Here is an 18,596-nt window from a genome sequence, read left to right as displayed (position 1 = left end):
TGCCACGACCTTTTCCCTCTCGCTACCTACCCCGGACTGGCCTGTTTTGCCTTTTGGCTTTTGCAACAAGCTCCTTCCAAGGGAGAGAGCCGCAGGCGGATCCAGCGATTGTGACCTGTGCGCCTCTGCGGAAATGCGACCTTATAGCCGAGGCCTGCTATTGGGGGAGAGGAGCCACTTGTACTCGCGCCTTGTACCTGTACTTGTGCCTGGGATCGCCTGCGAACAGACTTGTTTATTCCCTCTCTCGAATACGGATACGTATCGAACGGCACCCTGTTGGTCGCATTGGTGCGCTTGGTTGCCACAATAGGTGAGCTGTTCGCAACTGTGTGCATCTAAGTTTGCGTGACCACCGATGAGTGATGATAATGTTGGCAACTATACATATGTAGTCAAATGATACTTCAGTGACCCGTACATCGTAGAGATGCAAGCTTCAGTAGCGGCGTCGGAATTCTCTGGTTCGACATGTTCATGCGCTGGTAGCGGCGTTGGAATCTTTGGTTCGAAATATCCCCGCACGTGTGAAAATGTAGTATTCTATTGTGCAGCACGCAGCCGGTATTGAAATCTTTGGTTCGGCACGTTCTAGCCTGGATGGCTCGAATACCACCTTGGTGGGTAGACACTGCGTAAAATACATGCACGGCATGCTTATTTAGGAGCCGCGTTGAGATTGGGCCATCACATTGCACACTCGGGGATATCGTGGCCCAAAACCTGCAAACTCGTGTGCGGCGTACATCACCGTGCAGATCAACCCCAGCCTTCTAGATGCACAATTTCGTTCTTTGGCAGCTTTTGCGAGATGAGACGAATTTCTGTTGGGATCGGACCCCCTGACACCTGGGCAGCCACACCGCACCGCGACTCACACCCCGGATCCCTGGTCCCTATTTCATCCACCACCACACCACCAACCCTCACCAATACTCTGTGTCCACAATGCTATATTGGCCGGCATTCCGTGGCTCTCTGAGCGATCAGAATGACGCGTGTGTCACCAGCGTCACACTGGACAAGGTTTGACGGGCCGTCTTGACATCGGATGTGGATCTCCGGCGCCCTATCTGCGGCGCGAGTTGCCGTCGGGCGACCAGGCCCACGCCGTCCTTCTCACCACCGTCTATGATAAAGGACCTGCTGGCACCCACCCTCACACATCTCAGATTCACGGCCCAGTGCTGAGCCCGCTCGTCGTCATCCAAACACGTCTCGAAACTTCTGACACAGTGACCACAAGCACAGGCCCGCGTTCGCCGGGGAGGGGATCGACCAAACAGGGGAAACCGACCAACGACCGAGATGCGTGTCTGTGTGTGCCCAGCCTTTCCCGTGCATTATCGCGATCCCGGCCCATATCGCAGCGTACCTGCGCATCGGAGCGAGGATGTTCCCACACGTCAGGCTGCTGTCAACCCAGGAAGTGGGCACTCAGAGGCCAATTATAGATCGTCCCAAGTCACATATGCCCCCAGGCGACCATCAGACGATGGAGGATCTCCCTCTGGGGTCCCTCTGGGACCTGCAAATCTGCCGTCGTTTCAAGTTCGCAGAGCCACGGTTTTCTTTCCTGTGGATCCCGCGTTCGTGTGGGCACAACATGGGAGGCTGATAGGGGCCATCGAGGGGTCCTGATCTGCCAATCGCAAGTGATATGTCGACAAAATCCCCGAACAACCCAGACGAGAAAAAACTTTATTCTTTGGTTCCGCTGCTTCTGCAAAAACCTATTGGCAGGGCCGCGACCAGGTAGGCAATCCTGCAAGGCTCTCTCGAGTGCCGAGAAAGAAGAACCCGGGTCCTCTCCCCCGGCCGTCCAGCGATGAAGCCTGGGCATGGGGCGCGAGGAAAGACCCACCCGTGTTCGAGTTTCCTCGCCGCAGCAGCTCGCGGACGCGGTCCAGCAGGAACGCGTTCGTCATCCAAAAAAAGGCCGGCGTGATGCGTCCTTTGGTTCGTCATGCCGGATTTCCCGCCACGGCTCAGGAACTCTCCGGGACCATCACCAGCCAGCACCATCATGGAGCCATTCCTGCAACATCTGCTTCACCAACCCTCCAAGGCACTCTATTTGAGACGTCTACATGGCAGTCGGCCGTTGCTGTGGGCTCCTTGGCGCTCCGAGCCCTCCGGCGGAAGCGAACACCCGCCAGCCTGGGTTCAGGAATGACATAGTTCCTGACAGGATTCTTGTCCGCCCCCGCGTCCAGCGGAGCTCGCGTGTGCTACCGGGAACTCCTCCTCTCCTCTGGCGTGTGCGTCTCACGTTTCGCCAGCCTTGCTTGTCGAACATGTGGTGAGAACTGCTGCCATCCTTGCCACCAGAGAATCGAGTACTTAGCTCTAGCCGAACTCTGGCAGGCGACGTTCTTCCCGGCGTCGAGCCGCGTCCGGGCCCCTTGTTGTTTTATGGGATCAATTATATATTTACCCTGCTATATCCGTATGTCACACATCTTATCACGGCAGTGTTGAGTCCTTGAGTCATCACTGGAGCTTGAGAGAGCTCGCTTGGATATCGAGGGCGTTCTTGCGATGTCGGACTCGATATTAAAATTGATGAATACGCAGGGGTCTGACACATGGCGGCTCCTAGCCCGAGCTTGTACACGATGTTGTCAGATGTGAGCGTAGTGGCAAAGCTGTAAGAGACCAGCTGTTGTTACATGCTTTTCCTGTCTTGTTCTCCTTCAATGATTCAGTGAAGGTAGAGTTGAAAGAACGAGAAGTGATTCGAGCAGGAGGTGTGTGTAACTTCCTCCAGATCTGGCATACAAAATCACCACCGATTGATGCCGACATTGTCGGATGCCAGACCCGCTGCGCTGGCAGCTGAGTAATCGCTCACTACTCAGTCAATCGAAAATCGGTATTATTAAAGAAGCTTTCCAGGTAGATTTAGTAGCAGGCCTGACAACCGGTTTGATCCAGTGCTGGACTGCACCGTAATGAAACTCGCGTGATTGTATGAATAATATGCCGAAGAATGCCGATCGACTGATTTTGTGTACAAAGGAAGTGGCCTCATGGATGTTTTATTTTAATCTCGCCATTACTCGCCCCCATGAAATCAAGTTAGCGTCAAAGCTCCTTATGGACGGCTAGAGATGCATCTGGTAACTTGGCTAAAGTTGATCTGCAGTTTGAGCAACAAGAGCATTACGAAGATTTCAAGCTGAGCTTTGATTCATGATTGATGCGCGCTTGGCTCGTGGGAGGCTTTTGGTGTTATCTGAGCTCAGAGACAAGACGACCACTTTGGAACACGAAATTGCCGCAATTGAAGGGACTTGATCCTCATTCTTTCAATGGCACATGTATGAAGGCAATTTCAGTGGATTCAACAACGTCCAGGTGTCTCCCTTGATGCTATCATATCCAACAAAGACGAAGACAATTTGCGAACTAATGGTCGTCAACTCTTTAATATTGCCACGAACTCCAGGGCAAAGGACTAACACTAGGGCTATCCAACCCCGGGCTTTTTTACCCACGAGCTTCTTGAGTGATTATATATGATGCAGGCTATGTTTCATAGTCTTGTAATGAGGCGAAGTATTCACGAGCTTGAAGGTACTGCTGCATGAGGGCTTAGAGGTCTTGGGGAGAACATGCCATTGCGGGAGAAAAGGAAGTCACGAAGACTATCAGCCAGTGGCAAGGCCGCTACACAGCAGGCTATGATAGTGGGGATTGTGCCATTCCGTTCAATCTGGAAAACAAGCGTGACGTCCTCTATTTACGTTCGATTTAGGCTTTAGAGTCGTCCAACAAGTGGTCAGTCGGCTGCCATCACCACGTAACCATGGAAGTCAAAATCTCGTCCGAATCCCGCTGGGAGATACAGACATCGTCATTTATTGTGGAATATAGGCCTCGATAACATTGCGATTGATATGTTCCAATTGGCTCTATCTAATTCACGCGTGTCTTGCGTACTTGTATGAATTCTGGACTCAGAAGGTCAGCATCTGGGTAAGCATTGAACAAGATGACAACGGCTCATAGGAGTGTCAAAGCATGCCAGATACTAATTTACACCTAGAGAAGGGTAAAATCAAATCATCTTCTAGACTTGTCCCATTAACGGCTGCGAAGGTAAGATGCCAATCCACTGGAGGACATTGTCGCCTGAGGATTGTCCCACAAGAGGTCAATATTGTCACGTAGAAAATTGTGCTCGTCGACGTAATTCCGAAAGGTTTGAACTATAGGACATCTCCCACAAATGATATCTGCTCGGAATTACCCCCTGGCCCCACTCGCGTGGTGTAATTCTCCAGTGTGTGTGTGTAGACAATTGGACGGAACAAAAGTACTGCGACTTTTACCAAATACAGAGATTAGTATCCAAAGGTTTAGAATTTATACGCTATTCAAAGCGGTCATGAAATATACAATAGCGAGAGCTCATCAAGATGCCTCAATGCTTTTATATGCAGATTTTCCAACTCTTGGACCAGAGTATATGCCTCCACCAAATATACCAAACATAAAAAAAAGTACAAAAGATGAGAAAGCAAGAAGTGCTATGCCAATCCAACGGCAACGCCACATCATCGCTCCTCGGGTATCGTTGGTGTCCTGTTTCCCCTCTGCTGTCCCTGACCGTTCCCAGACCGGTCCCCATCGCTCTCCCGCCTTAACTCCATATGTTCAAACATTGGCGAGGAACTCGTCGTTGTCGACGAGCCCTGCCTCCTCTTCTCTCGTCGTTTCTCGTTGAATGTGTTTATCTTGTCCATGACAAAGGCAAGCGGACCGCCTTCTTTGGAGGTCGAGTTGGTCGTGGCATTGCTCATCCTCCTCTGCCGGAGGAAGTCATCCATGTTGGTACTGGTGTCCCTGGTGCTCCCACCGTTCTCCGGGTTCTCTCCGCCTCCCATCCCACCGCCCGCGCCAGCGGAACGGCCTCGGTAAGTTGGGTTCACTAGGTCCCTTGCGTCTTTTAATACTGTCAGGAAGACAGGGTACGCGAGCGTGAATAGTAGCAAAATGACAATCACTATGAAAGCGAGCTGTATGGATGCACCGTTGTCGTTCATAATACCATACATGACAAACGGCCAGAATGCTGGTCCGCTCGCACCCATGGTTAACCACGCTGACGCGCGTTTCGTACGGTTACCTTGACCTCGAAGCCCCATCGCAAAGATCAGAGGCCATATGGGTCCTTCGGCGAAGAAGAACAGGATGGCGGGGATGGCGACGAGGTCCGAGTTCGTTGGCCGCAACACGACGCATATGATTGCAAAAATAACGGATAGGGCAGAGAAGAGGGTGAGCTGAGTACGAGGAGATGGTATAAGTCGGTTCTGTGGATATTTGACTGACAGCCAGGCGAGGTGAGCTGCATTGAAGCGTGAGATTGTGAAGGCGGCGTGAGCGATGAGGAGGTAGTCGGATAGAGAGAGGACAAGCCCGGCGGGGTGGTCGACATCTGAAGAGCCTGGTAACATAGAAGTGATGAGATTATCGAAGAAAATGGACATGGACTCCTGCGCAGCAACATAACACCATTGTGCTACCACCGCAAAGATGATGCACAGCGTCCTGAGTTGCATGCCTCCAATGGTCCGCTTCTTCGGGTCGACAGGCAGGCGGTCAGCGGCCCGCCCCAGTTCGGCATCAGTGACCTCGGGCAATGGCATGTAGTAGAAGAATAGAGCCAAAGCGACGCAGGACAGGGTGATAGCCAGATATGTCCACTGCACGTCAATCAGCTCGAGGCTGGTCCGCGTTCCTTCGCTGTCAGCGATGTCGGCAAAGAAGACTTTCTGTGCTAGCAGTCCACTAAGGACACTTGCGACGCCCTGAAAGCCTTGGGCTATAAGTATTCGAACTTCGGCATATTCTTTAGGACCACAGAGGATGATGAAGGGGTTTGCTGCCGTTTCGAGGACACCAAGGCCAAAGCCAACAACGAAATTGCTGATCATGAAGCCAGGGAATGAGGTCAGAACAGCACAGGGCCAGAACATGATTGTGCCGATGCCATATATGCATAGGCCCAGAATGAACGTGGCCTTGAAACCGCCGACTGCGTCGCGATGCTTGTGTCTCCGTCGGTTCTTGTGAAAGCGGGCGTGTTCGTCGTGGCGGAGGACCCACTCTCCTACAACAAGCGGACCGAAGAAATAACCGCCACCAAAGTACGCAGTAGTCAGTCCCAAAGTCTCGGCCGTGCTCATGTTGGAGATCTGAGCAATAACGTTGTTGAGTGTGTTCAGAAGTCCGTATGAAAACCCCCATAGCAAGAACAGGATCGTGACAACCACACAGTACCGCAAGGATTCGGCCGGGGCTGTCTTAATCATACTTTTGGGTCTTTTCATGTTGACAAACCCAAAATAAATAGCGTTGTCATTGCGAGACATGCCAGACATCCAAGTGGTTCTCGTTGCTGGAGAAGAGGGTTGGACTGAATCAGAGTTTGGGGCGGTGGAGTTGAGCATATCAGGCGTCGTCAGAAAATCAAGGCAGGAGATTTGCTCTGTAGACGAGTCGTGCTGCTGTGCTTGGGTAGGTACCGCCAGTGATTCGGGGTTTTGGAGTGCTTGAGAAGGTGCTGCCAGTGAATCAGGTGCTTCGCCAGACCCGGCAGGTCTAGTAGCAATCTGGCTTCCGTCTGGCTCCTTGTCTTGCGTTTCGGTAGCGTAAGTCGACAAGCTCGAATCGTGCGTTCCATCTGGATCGAAAAGCACTGTAGGCAGAATTTTGAGGATTAAAGGCTTGAGCGTCGGGATGCAGGCACATATCATCCCGATATTGACTTCAACGGCGGACCACATCAGCGACAAGGACGCATTCCAAGCGAATTCTGGGCTGTCGCCAAAAAGGGCTTCAGGATCGTTCGAAGGAGTGGTTGGGACGAACGAGATCGCTTGTTGCAGGTAATAGATCCGAACCACATCCACAATCGTCACAAAGATACCGAGTGAGAAGGTGAATACTAGGATATACTTTTGCCGCTTAGGAAGCCTCATGCCCGTCAGGACAGGGATCGGGAGGGCCAAAATCGCGAGGTCGGTAACGATGTTCACTGGCGCGGAGCAGATAAACTCGGTGAGGAGGGGTATACACTGTGCCTGGTACCTGTACAGACTGAAGGCAGCGACGACCGGCTGGCATTGGAAGATGTTCAAGAAGGTGAGCACAACTCCAGCCGTGTTGACGATGGCCAATACGATCCATGATGCAAGGCGCAGGATTTGCTGTGTGTTCTTTGACAGGCGCAGGTAGAAGATCAGGATGCTGGTCTTCAACGCCATGAGCGCAGGGTTCTATTTATTGTCAACCCGGGGTTCAGTCCATTTTTTGAGGAGGGAGAACTCACGTAGAGCACAGAGAAGACATATTCCGTCTTCCTGAGCGGAAGACGGTCCTCACCAGCAATGTTTACATCATGCCTGCCCAAGCCCTTGCTCGTGCCAATGTCGATGGTGGTGCTGAGGCCGACAGCTAAGAACCATGCCAGAATAATGAAGTAGTCGTCCCAACTGACGCGCTTGACGATCAGAGACCGACAGATCAGCCTAGCGATGAAGAAAGCCGTACCGACTACCAAGGTGGCTGTCGTGACGGCGAAGACTGCGGGGCCTCGATCGGGGATATGGCCCGTCGAAACGGCCATATCAGACATTGTGAAGGGCCAAGGCGCAGAGGCCGCCTATGGAGGTCTGCGTAGATATGATGGAGCCCTAATGCGGTAGACTGAGTGAAAGCGCCATATTCGAGATTTCGAGCGCATCAGATGAGGCTGGGAGGCGACAGTGACGAAGAATGCGCGGTGCACTGCGCCGTGGAGGCGGCCGCGACCTGGTGGGAATAGGGATGCGCGCGCCGAGCCCTGTTCTGTTTCAATGGGTTGCTGACGGCACCGACCCTTGACGGTCTGTGTGAGGCGTCTGACCGAGTGTAAGTCGGGGGCGCAAGAGCCTGGAGTCAACAACCGAGCGCCGGTACTGTCTGGTGGTGGGCGGAACACGCGGGCCACGTGCAATGGTGCGTCTAGTTGGACGGGCTATTTTGGTCCTCAACGGTGATGAGCGGCCCAGGCGCAATTTCGTCTGCTTTGCTACACAATGCCTTGCTTATTAACAAGGTTCATTGTGACGGTGACGCTAAAACAGGAGTCGGTCGATCGTCGAGGCTGCAAGCCGGGTCTGCGCAGACAGTAGAATCCGGGGTAAAAAAGCCAATGGGCAGCAAATAAGGCGTAGCCGTCAGGATGGAAGAGATGTCGAGGTTTGACCCAGACAATGCGCATAAGCAGACAGGCAGGTATATAGATGCAGGCTGTGCAGGCTGTGCGTGTGTGGTGTGGTGTGGTCAGGGACGGGATGCCCAAGACGTGTTAAAAGTTGGGGCCCAAATGTCCGGTCGACCCTAGAGCGCTGGAGTGGCGGGGCCGCCGGAGCTAGTTTCTTCAACACCTTTCCCCACTTCAATTCGGTGAAGAGTGCTGAACAACGAGGAGGAGGGCCAGCAGCTCGCGATCCAGCGATCCAGCCAGTCCAGGAGGAGAAAGGCACTAGAACAGGGGTGGGTGCATGAATCGGCGGGGGCTAGCTGATCTCAAGACACGCATAGAAAGAAGCAAGAAGAGACGAAAGTAGCGGCCCAGACAGACAAGAGTAAAATTGGGTTCGAACGGAACCTGGGCCAAGTAGACTAGGTGGTGGTGGCCAGTGGTTTAGAGGAGGAGGAGGAAGATGGAAATGAGGATGATGAGAATGGAGAGGGAGGAGCAGGACAGAGAAAGAGAGGAATAATCCCTCGCAGACGGCCACTGCGGGATTACTACGGCCGCCAACTGGGACTGTGACTGGCAAAATGCAGTGCATGCAGGCGGATGGCGGATGGAGGATGGAGGATGGAAGAGGCGGTCCGTTCGATGATGGACCAATGTCGATGATGGCTGTCCCTGTCCCAAACCCAAGAGGCCGGGAAAGCTTGGCATTGGCGGCGAGTCGATGAGCCCACGCAGTTGGTCAGGTGAGGGAGCATTGAAGTGGCCTACAGCAGCAGACAGACTGACAGGCAAATTTGATAACCATCTGCCCGCGTTGCTTGTGTGGTTCCGGACCAGCCAGCCATCTCATCCGCGACGGCAGGACGGGTGAGGAGCAGAGAGTGACTCTGGTTCTGCGCTGCCCTGGAAGGCTTCCAGCGTTACGTTGCAGCAGATCGACTCGATCAGTGAGATTGTTGCAGCTGTGAGCTGTGACTCGGCCATGACATACTTTGGCGTCGATCATCGGCCAGGGTGGCAGGGTGGGAACAATGTAGGTCCTGTCCTGTCAGCATGTATGTCCAGCGGTTAGAATTTCAGAGACCCAGTCTTTGAGCCGAGCTGGTGGAGCACGAAGCGAAGCGAAGCGACCGAGCGAGCAAACGATAAGGCATTTGTTTCGTGCTTTGCGTGCGTGCTTGCTTGCTTGCTCGCAGAACCCGTCGGAACCTTGGTAGGGAGTGGGAAGGAAGCGAGGAGCCGAGGGGCAATTGCCTAGCGGCCAACCGGTTGTTTGCTCTTACCCCGGATTCGGGCACGGGCACTTGGAGGCAGGAGCGCACAACACGCAGAGCTGAATAACAGTAGGCGCCGCTCTCGCCTTCCCGAGAGCACGAATACCACAGTACACGTGTACATCTGCTGCGTATCTACTACGTATACGTACCCAGTGGGCACCAAGGTTCCTGCTCAACTTCCTCAACTTGCCATACTACCCAATAGTGGCTTGTACGATAGTACGTTGTCTCTCCCCATCTGTCTGGGTCCTGCCACATGCCTTGACCATTGGCTGCAGTATTGTCGTCGTCTTCTAAATTTTCCCTGGTTGGTCTGTCCATCCATTTTTTTTCTTCCGTTACTGTTGTCATGCAATGTAGAACCTTGGCAGGTTGGACACAATTGCTGATCGCAATCTTCCCAATTCTTCATCAGCCCGATGGACAGGATGGGACGAGACAAGACAAAACAAGACAAGACAGGGGAAGATATCTAAAGTGGCTGCGACGTCATCGTCCGTTGACCCCGCATTGTCCAATTGAGGCTTTTTACCTAGAAAAGTTTAAAGGCAAGATGGCGTGCCAAGACGAGACAGACGCCTGACATCGCTGAGAATCACCTGGGCACAGATGCTGCTGCAGCTCGCTGCTGCTGCTGCTGCTTAGGCGAGCCTCGCGATGATCCGAGCCACCCCTGCTCTGCCGAGCGATCTTGAACAAACCTTCCACTTTGGACCCTGCAGGAAAGACATCACATCTCGAACTCCTGCCTGGTCAGCGGGCAGCAGGACGATGCGTCTACTGCTACTGTCTGCACCTATTCGACAACGGCCGCTCAACCACGTCTCCAAGCTCTGATAGGAGCACGAGTCTTGACCGCTACCAATAGATCCCCAATATGTGTCGTGTCGTGGAAGGAAGATATGCAGACAAACACGACAAACGGCTATCTTCCGTAAGCCCACGGCTCTCTGCCTCGCATCATGCACCCTGGGAGCTGCATGTCGACTCCATGCATGGCCCTCCCAGCGGTGAGGGAAATCTCTTTACCACAGCCCAATGGCACCTCGCGCCCGCTCATCCTTCACTCCTGAGTCGACGTTGATGATGAGCTGGCACTTACTTGCTTCCCTCCTTTTTCTCGCTGGAGACAGACTTCTCCTGGGGACCGGTGGAGCCCGCGTCCCAAGGGAGACTAGACTATCCGCTCCGAGTCCCCATGATCCACGATCTCGACGCCCCGCCGCGCTTGGGGCTTCCCCATCGACCTGGGCGTCTGCTGCTGCATGTGTCATCGTTATCACCTGCCATGCGTCTTGAATAATACTTGAAAAGAATATACAGCAAGGTGGCCTCGCAGCATCCATATTCGCCGCCCTGTTGGCCGGCTCCGGCTTCCTACACCGGTGATGCCAAGCCCTGTTACACTCTGCGCACAGTAAGCATCACCATGGGGGTAAAATTTGTGAGACGCCCATCTGCGACTTCTTTCGTCTTTCCTGCGAAGTCAGCAGCGCCCCATGGGAATCATCTCAGCCTCGAGGAGGGACATGCTTGATTTTCATTGGCTTTCCAAACACTTGCGCGGTTACCTGCATAGGTCGCCATGCGCACAGAGCTAAGTATCTTCAAGCTCGGCTTCCAGACACGTCCTCCGAAGTTTGACGTGTACCGCAGTCGCGTGGACAGCGCCCAACTGTAGAACTGACGGTTTGAATAAGAAAAACCTTGGACGACCGTCGAGAGGGCCTCAGCTCACTGATCCTATCCGATTGGCCTGTATCGATGCGAGACCAAATAGGTTGGAGAAGTTTTTCGTTGCACGTGTTGCCTACCCAGGTGGTGGTGCTACTGGAAATTAAAGCAGCCTGTCCTGCGGGATTGGATATGCAGGGCGAAAAACACGCTCGAGTCACACGACATCAGAGGTCTCAAGGCTATCATGCTGCCTAGAGTACAACCGATTAACTTGTCTGCTATCAAAATCCAGGTGTGTCTTGCCGTTGCGCCTCTGCGGCCCAAAGGACGGCGCACCTGTCGGCTGCAACGTTCCTGATCACCGGGGGTCGTCGTCTTACTAGCACGCCCCAATAACCTCTACATGCGGTCATCATCCAATGCAGATCTGACGCCCTGAATCTGGGGCATCCTGCAAGGGAGGCAACCTCTTATTCTTTTTCGTCTGACCATGGGCTCAATCAAAAGAGTAACCACCCATTTGGGCTACATTGTAGCTAGATCAGTTCCATAGGGCGGCGCCACATCGCCAGCTGACGGCGGAGCTCACCGCCGCTATAGACTAGAGGTCTAGACCACTCTCTATAGGCACACTCCCAACGTCGGGCCAATGGATCCTCGCGAAGTGAGGCATATTCACGGCACATGCGCTGGCGAGGATGGCGGGCGTCAAGATGGTATTAGATGATCGCAAAGACGGGCAGAATCTTAAAATGTCGGCACTGTCCGGATGTTCTCGGACTTCGAAAGGGGGGGCGGGGTGATGAGTCTCGCAGCTCAACCTGTCCACCAGCTGTGATACCTCCTAGGTTAGACTCTATAGTTTGTGGGCTGGCATTGCTTATGCTCTATATAGTTGTCAATAATTTGTTCTAGTTGTACTACAAAAGATATGGGTGTGTGTCTGGCGCAGTGTGGTCGGTGGCCCACGTAATCACTGCTAACAACCAACCCTCAAATCGCCATGCTATGTCCATCAGTCAATTGTCATCGTTGACGGTTCTAAGTCGCAATATGCAGAAAGTGAAGGAATTCTCATAAGAATGGCACATCTGCGCCAATCTCTCTGCTTATCGTCTAAGTGTGGATGATTTTAAGAACCTGCAAGTCGAGGCTGAAGAGTTGGCTATCGTGGACGAGCAGCTGGCCAGGTCCTCGGATAAGTTTCAGGTCTCTTCGAGATAGTTTCTGCAGAATATTTCCTCAAGAGGAAATCTACCTTGAATTGTTTGACAATCTGTGCAGACCTTTCCCCGTGGAATATCTCCCATGAAACAAGAATACACTGTATGACTAGGGTTTCTTTTCCACCCCCAGATAATAATTCAGCTTCTCTTCAATTTAGTTTTGGACCGGGTGACTCTCAGCGCTCATGGACACAATTTGACAGCTGGATCTGTCCAATTTGCATCACTACTGCATGACTAAGTAAGAGAGAGAAAAAAAGTAGCTCAAGCGCCTTGGAGCTTCTATGCAGCATTTCTGGTTGAGGCCTGGCGCAGGAAGCGGCACCATCTGGAGCTGTTGGTTTGCGAATGACGGAATCGAGATCGCCACCTAGTCTAATATTTCTCTCTTCCCATAGGCACTTCTCCCAAAAAGAACCAGCTGCGTTATTTTAAACCTTGATTGTGACTTCATCAAGGCAAAATCATCGGTCAGGCGTCACTTGACGTTGGTCGAATCCTGCTACTACCCACCTAGGTAGGGCATCCATCTCATAACGATCTTCTAGCTCTGGCCTGCTAAGAGTTCCATACCAAAATAACCCTGATAGATTATTGAGAGGGCAGAGTGGCTGCTTCTGCGCAAGTGAGGAGGGAGATGTGCTGACCAACAAACTGCACTGTCCAACCACCATGACATTTCTTAGACTGCTGTAAGGCCCCTTTGAGGCTGTAGTATTTGTATATGCGACTGATACATTGTACCACGCGCATTTTAATTCCGAGCCCAAATGCCCTGAAGATTGCCCTCACAGTCAATGAACCTAGCCAAATATCCCATATTGCCACCGATAGCCGTCTTTTGTCTGAACCGGGCCAGAACCGACCACCCATCTCATCAGCCAAACGATCGCACTACAGTCTGATCCCGATAGAAAAGGAAACAGGATCAACAAAGGGAGGCTTTGGTCCTACGAAAGTAGTCTCAGATACTCACAAGTGCATCCTCCCGCCCATGTCCTCAACCAGCCTCATTGTCCCCTCGATGCTATCGACCGCAAAGGTCGTCAGAACCGCCATATTGACTCTCCCGCCAGGGGCCTCGGAGCCCCATGCCTGGACCAGGCAACCCTGAGGAACCTGTATGAATGCGCCGTTGAGATTGGTGCCCCGGCGAAACATGTGGATTGAACCTGCGGAACTGTTGCCGTTGGTAGGGGTGGACGCGGACGAGGGGTTGAATGTCGTGCATTCCCACTGCGGGGGCACCACAAGTCAGCTAAGTATCTCAGGGTCTCTTCAATCCCACCATAGCATGATCGTCTCCGGAAGTACCTGGATATTGGGCTTCGTTGTTCTACGTGGGTGTGACTTACACCGAAGATCGAGGTGTAGAAGGCCGCGGCTCGAGCGGCGTCTATGACAGGTATCTCGAGCCAGTGGATTGTGCCGTGCTGTATGTGGTATGTCAAGTGTCAATATAAACGACATGTAGAGAGATGAAGGACCCGGGTGGAAGGGCTGTAGAAACAGGGAGAAAGGAGCAAACGGAACGCTATACCAGGGACGTTGACATTGTGCTGTGTAAGTTGCTGTAGTCTTGCAGGACTATGAGACTTCAAGAAGACGGATCTCTGGTTAGAGATGGTAGAAAAGCACCACAGCGCATAATTCACGAGCATCCCGTATTAGTGGTAGGACGGAATCTCTGTATATACCTCCGACCTCCATTTTGCGGCCCCTCATTACACGGTAGCAATAGTCATCTCTCTAAACCAAGCACATAGTTCTCTGGCTTAAATGTCTCAGAGAAGGGCGCAAAATGAGGAGAAACGGGATTTGCTGCCTGAAAAAGGTAACGCCACAGCATCGAGCCGTCCTAGTGGCGTTGTGAGCAAGGATATCACATGCAACCGCGATGATATCGCGTCTGAATCTATCACCGGAGGGGTTCGCGAGGTTGAACAGGACGGGTATTAGTTTCACCGACTTCTGACTACGCTGGGATGTGCTTACTTCTTGGACCCCCAACAAATAAATAATTCAAGTCATGTGTGCTTATAAGATAAGGCGGCAGTATCTATCCCACCTTAAACCGTACTTGGCCTGCTGATCTACTAACAGGTTTGAACGCCGTCGTGAATTCGCGATCAAAACGCCTTCCCGCCGCTAGTACTTACAATGATACTTTTTGTGTCATGCACGTCATCTAAGCCTCCATGCGCCCATCGTGCTCCGCGATCTCCTCCTGTATATCTTCCTCGCCCTCTTGATTCGCTGGCGCCGTCCAGCCTGTACCAGCTTGAACCAAGAGCACCAGCACCACCAAGGCAGCAGCGGAGGTGTACAAGACGTTGAACGCGGCCTCGTATCCCTTCACCGCTACCTCCCTCTCCGCGTTGCTCAGGTAGCCGTTGAATACAAAATTTGGGCTGCCGAGGAGCCTCCTGATCAGAGTCACCCGTCTTGGGGACAGATCGGCCGTCCCATCAAGCTTCAAAAAGCCGGCGGTCAGGTTTTCTCTCAAGCTCCGCGTGAAGATACCGCCCCCGATGGCCGTCCCGAAGCTGCCAGCGAAGCCCCTGAAGGTTGCCAACAGGCTCGTGGCGATAAAGTGTGTCTCAGGGGTAGCGAGGTGAAGGATGTGGGCTAATGTATAATTTAATGCCGCGCCGGTGCAGAATCCGTTCAAAGTGATAATCAACACATATAGCCATGCTGGAGAGCTGGCATTGCTCGTCAGGGAAAGACCGAAGAGGGCCAGTCCGAAGAGGAAGATCGAGACGATGCATGGCAGCCAGAAAGCACCAGAGCGGCGGATATGCAGCCAGCCAACGACCAGGCCGCCGATACCGAAGCCCAGATTTGTGGGGATGAGAACTGTGCCGGCTACTGTGGGAGATAGGCCCCGTACAGCTAGGACGAAAATGGGCGCGTAGTAGAGGACCATCCATCGAGAAGCCATGAAACCTAGCTGAGCCAGGCACGAGAACAAGACACCACGGGACTGCAGGACGCTGATGGGGATCAGCGGGTCGGATGCTACCTTGTACTCGACAAAGACGAAGAGAACAAGGGGAATGATTGAGAGTATCATCGGAAGGACCTGGATGGTACCGGACAGGCCGTAGAGGAAGAGGACAATGGCAGCCGTTAACAAGACAGCGCCAGCATAGTCGATAGCCTTGAGCTTCTGTAAGACACTCTTACCCTTGGCAGGCCCCGTGGTAGCAAACGCCGGGATACTAAAAAAGACACCAGCTCCGGACAGTATTCCAATAGGAGCTTGCACCCAGAACAAGGCCCTCCAACCTAGCACGGGCAAAAGAGCACCAAAAACAACAGCCCCAAATGACACACCGATGGTGAAGCCGAAGTTGACCAAGCCGACGAACAAGCCGCGCCGCTTTCGGGACGTGAGCTGCAGCACCAGGATGAGGGACAGCGTCATAACGCCGCCGCCGCCGATACCGATGAGCACACGGCCCAGCGTGAAGACGGCGAAGGAACCGGCCTGGGAGGTGACGATGGCGCCGATGGCGAAGAAGCAGCCGGCGGTCAGGATCATGAAGCCCGGCGAGAAGATGGTAGCAAGGCGGCCGGCTAGCGGCGCCGATGAGGCGACTGTAATCATGTAGGCTGAGGTGAACCACGTTACGAGCTCGTACGCCTCAAGCTCCTCTGCGATGGCGGACTGCACCATGGTCATGCCGCTCATGTTACATGCTATGAAGGGATTAGCATATTTGCTGTGTATAAGAATTATATACAGATGGCCTGCATGTTGGAGTATTTTGTTGGGGTTTACTTACCCTGCATAAACATGAGAACCCACATGCTGAAGCAGATGCATGCGGCACGTATGGGCGTGACAAAGTGCTGGGCAGCATCGTCGTCGTCATCGTCGACAATACGCCGTTGCAGTGGTGGGCTCGGCGAGCTTGCGATAAGAGGCGTGTTTTCAGTGACATCCGGGACGGTGCTGGCGTTGGTGGCATTGTCGCCCGTGTCCTGATTGAGGAGGTCGCCTCCAGTCATAATGAGCTGGCTAGGTGTCTGGATAAAATGGCAATGGCTGTATGTAGTACACACTATACCATATGACTAACTGAGAGGGCTCAGGGTCGGTAGACAGGCAAGCTTCAAGGGGACGTCACGACATCCCTCAGGTCGATCGCGACATTTCTCAGAGAGATGTATAAGAAATAAAGGAAGCCAGTCATTGTGTACAATGGATGGGGATAGGCACAAAGCAAACTGTCCAGTAGGAGTGCCAGGGCCGAAGGAACCGAGATAATGAACCCCCTACATGGGCGTTGTCAACATGCCCGATCAGATTAGATGATTGGTAATCCGGCACGGACAAACCGGTGCAACACCGATTGTTGGGGCCGCCCGGTCCCAAAACTTCGGGACTCACTATACCGGCATTGGCCCGGAGTTCATATGTGCAGGCGCTTTTATTCCGATCCTCATTGCATCATCATGACTGCTGCCAGTCGCCAACGAACCACGATTGTGGAATGTCTCGAGCTAATTGCTGGAAGTGGGAAACAAAGAAGAGTCGTGGCTTTCATTGGAGCCTACGCCATTGGCATATTCTTCAGGCCAATGTTACTGTGCCTTGCATTGATTGCTGTGCTGTGTATTATTTCTCATGGTATAGCATACAATATTGAGCCTCGGTGACTCTTTATACACACTACTGTGCGATGGTGCTCATTTCATAGAACAACTGAGAGAGAACAATGAAGACTTCAGAACGCGATGAGATGCTCTGGGCGGAGCAGTAGTCGAAATGGCAGTAGCTTCTCATCCTCCTGGAAACCCCAGCCCAGCCACTGGCAACCTGGATCGAAGAAGAGAAGCGGCCTCCACAACAGCGTCTAGACCTTCTCGCTCACCCAAATCGCGCCCCGGCACCCCAGCCGGATAGCCCCAGTGAGCAGCCAGTGGGGCTCGGCCTTCTGGGAGTCATGCTCGACAGCGTGGTCGAGGTGCTCGAGCTCCTCGTCGCGGATGCGGCGCAGCGTGGCAATGAGGTCGCGAAACTCGCCCCCAACCTCGTAGCCCTCGTCCTCCCAGCGGCGCACCATGTCGAGCAGCTCGCGGATCTGCCCGTTGTAGTGGTCGCCGATCTCGGTCTCGACGGCCTCGGTGCACGCCATGGCCGCCTCCTGGCCCATCAGCGCCGTCGCCCACCCCAGCCCGTAGCTCATCGCCGACCACGCCGGGTACATGGCCGTCGGCCGCACGCGGTGCCGGGCAATCAGCGCGTTGAACGTCTTCAGGTGGCCCTCCTCCTGCTCGTACATGTGCCGCATCAGCGGCCGGAGGTGTGGCTGGCGCCGCACCACCGGCGGCGTCTGCGCCGTGTAGATCAGCGTCGCGGCCAGCTCGCCCGCCTGGTTGACGCGCAGGGCTGACGAGAGGAAGTCGCGCTGCTCCTTGGTGAGCGGCTTGCGCTTCCCTTTGTTGCTATTGCCTGTATGCCCATCATTCTGGTGTCTCGCTGCTGACGGTGATGGTGTCAATGATGCGGATGATGTGCTGTCGGCGACTTCGGCGTGCCGGGCGGGTGTGCTTGATACCAGGCGGCGCGACGAGACGGTGGGATAGAAGAGCGCGGGTGCGAGAAAATCGTGGATTGGGAAGTGTCGTGCTGTAGTCAAGTTGCGCCGCGCCGCGCGCAGCAGATTTGCTGGTGGTGCCATATCAATTGATGGGTGCGGGTGTTGGAGAGTAGCAACCAAATTGAAGTGAGTCGCGTACACAGCAAAGTCGAGAAGAAGTCGTGTACATCATCGACAGTGGGCTGATGTCCGGTAGCTATTCCGTGTTGTACCGGAGTCTCCGATTGCCTCGGGAGGGTTTAACCCTGAATTGCAAGGTACCCTCCCCTCAAATTTAACCCCCATCTAACGTGAACTGTAGTCGCAGGGCACGTTAAGATATATCACTGTTAAGGAATACCTCTGGAATATCTACAAAACTAACAATGACTTGAATAGAAGGTTTGGAGCCTTCACAACCCGGAATGCAGCCACCGGGGAGAAACAGTATGCGAATGCGCAGAACCAAACGCCGATTGCTTGATGATGACAACAACCACTTTGCCCAGTTCGAGCCAGTGCCTCGACAGCGAGCCATGCCATGCAACCAGTCTTTGCCAGCATC

At 53.4% G+C, this 18,596-nt stretch overlaps 4 protein-coding genes across 4 annotated transcripts; all 4 read right to left on the bottom strand.

Moving 5' to 3' along the window:
* Window positions 1-4,562: 4,562 nt before the first annotated feature.
* J7T55_001178 (uncharacterized protein) lies at window positions 4,563-7,648 on the bottom strand (the record flags this gene model as incomplete). The annotated part of the gene is made up of 2 exons (XM_053140467.1): window positions 4,563-7,289; window positions 7,343-7,648. The coding sequence occupies 2 exons, from the start codon at window positions 7,646-7,648 to the stop codon at window positions 4,563-4,565; spliced, it is 3,033 nt and encodes a 1,010-aa protein (XP_052996823.1).
* Window positions 7,649-13,412: 5,764 nt separating this feature from the next.
* J7T55_001177 (uncharacterized protein) lies at window positions 13,413-13,995 on the bottom strand (the record flags this gene model as incomplete). The annotated part of the gene is made up of 3 exons (XM_053140466.1): window positions 13,413-13,676; window positions 13,796-13,873; window positions 13,981-13,995. The coding sequence occupies 3 exons, from the start codon at window positions 13,993-13,995 to the stop codon at window positions 13,413-13,415; spliced, it is 357 nt and encodes a 118-aa protein (XP_052996822.1).
* A 633-nt stretch (window positions 13,996-14,628) lies between these two features.
* Window positions 14,629-16,457, bottom strand: J7T55_001176 (major facilitator superfamily transporter; the record flags this gene model as incomplete). Its single annotated transcript, XM_053140465.1, has 2 exons — window positions 14,629-16,145; window positions 16,232-16,457. The coding sequence occupies 2 exons, from the start codon at window positions 16,455-16,457 to the stop codon at window positions 14,629-14,631; spliced, it is 1,743 nt and encodes a 580-aa protein (XP_052996821.1).
* Window positions 16,458-17,305: 848 nt separating this feature from the next.
* Window positions 17,306-18,133, bottom strand: J7T55_001175 (ubiquinone biosynthesis protein; the record flags this gene model as incomplete). Its single annotated transcript, XM_053140464.1, has 1 exon — window positions 17,306-18,133. One exon carries the CDS (start codon window positions 18,131-18,133, stop codon window positions 17,306-17,308), a length of 828 nt encoding a protein of 275 aa, XP_052996820.1.
* Window positions 18,134-18,596: the final 463 nt, after the last annotated feature.

Source organism: Diaporthe amygdali (assembly GCF_026229845.1).
Source record: "Diaporthe amygdali strain CAA958 chromosome Unknown NODE_6_length_1560011_cov_65_102424, whole genome shotgun sequence".
Classification (NCBI taxonomy): Eukaryota; Fungi; Ascomycota; class Sordariomycetes; order Diaporthales; family Diaporthaceae; genus Diaporthe; species Diaporthe amygdali.
Note: the sequence above shows the minus strand (reverse complement) of the source record. Positions and strands in the feature narration are given on the sequence as shown.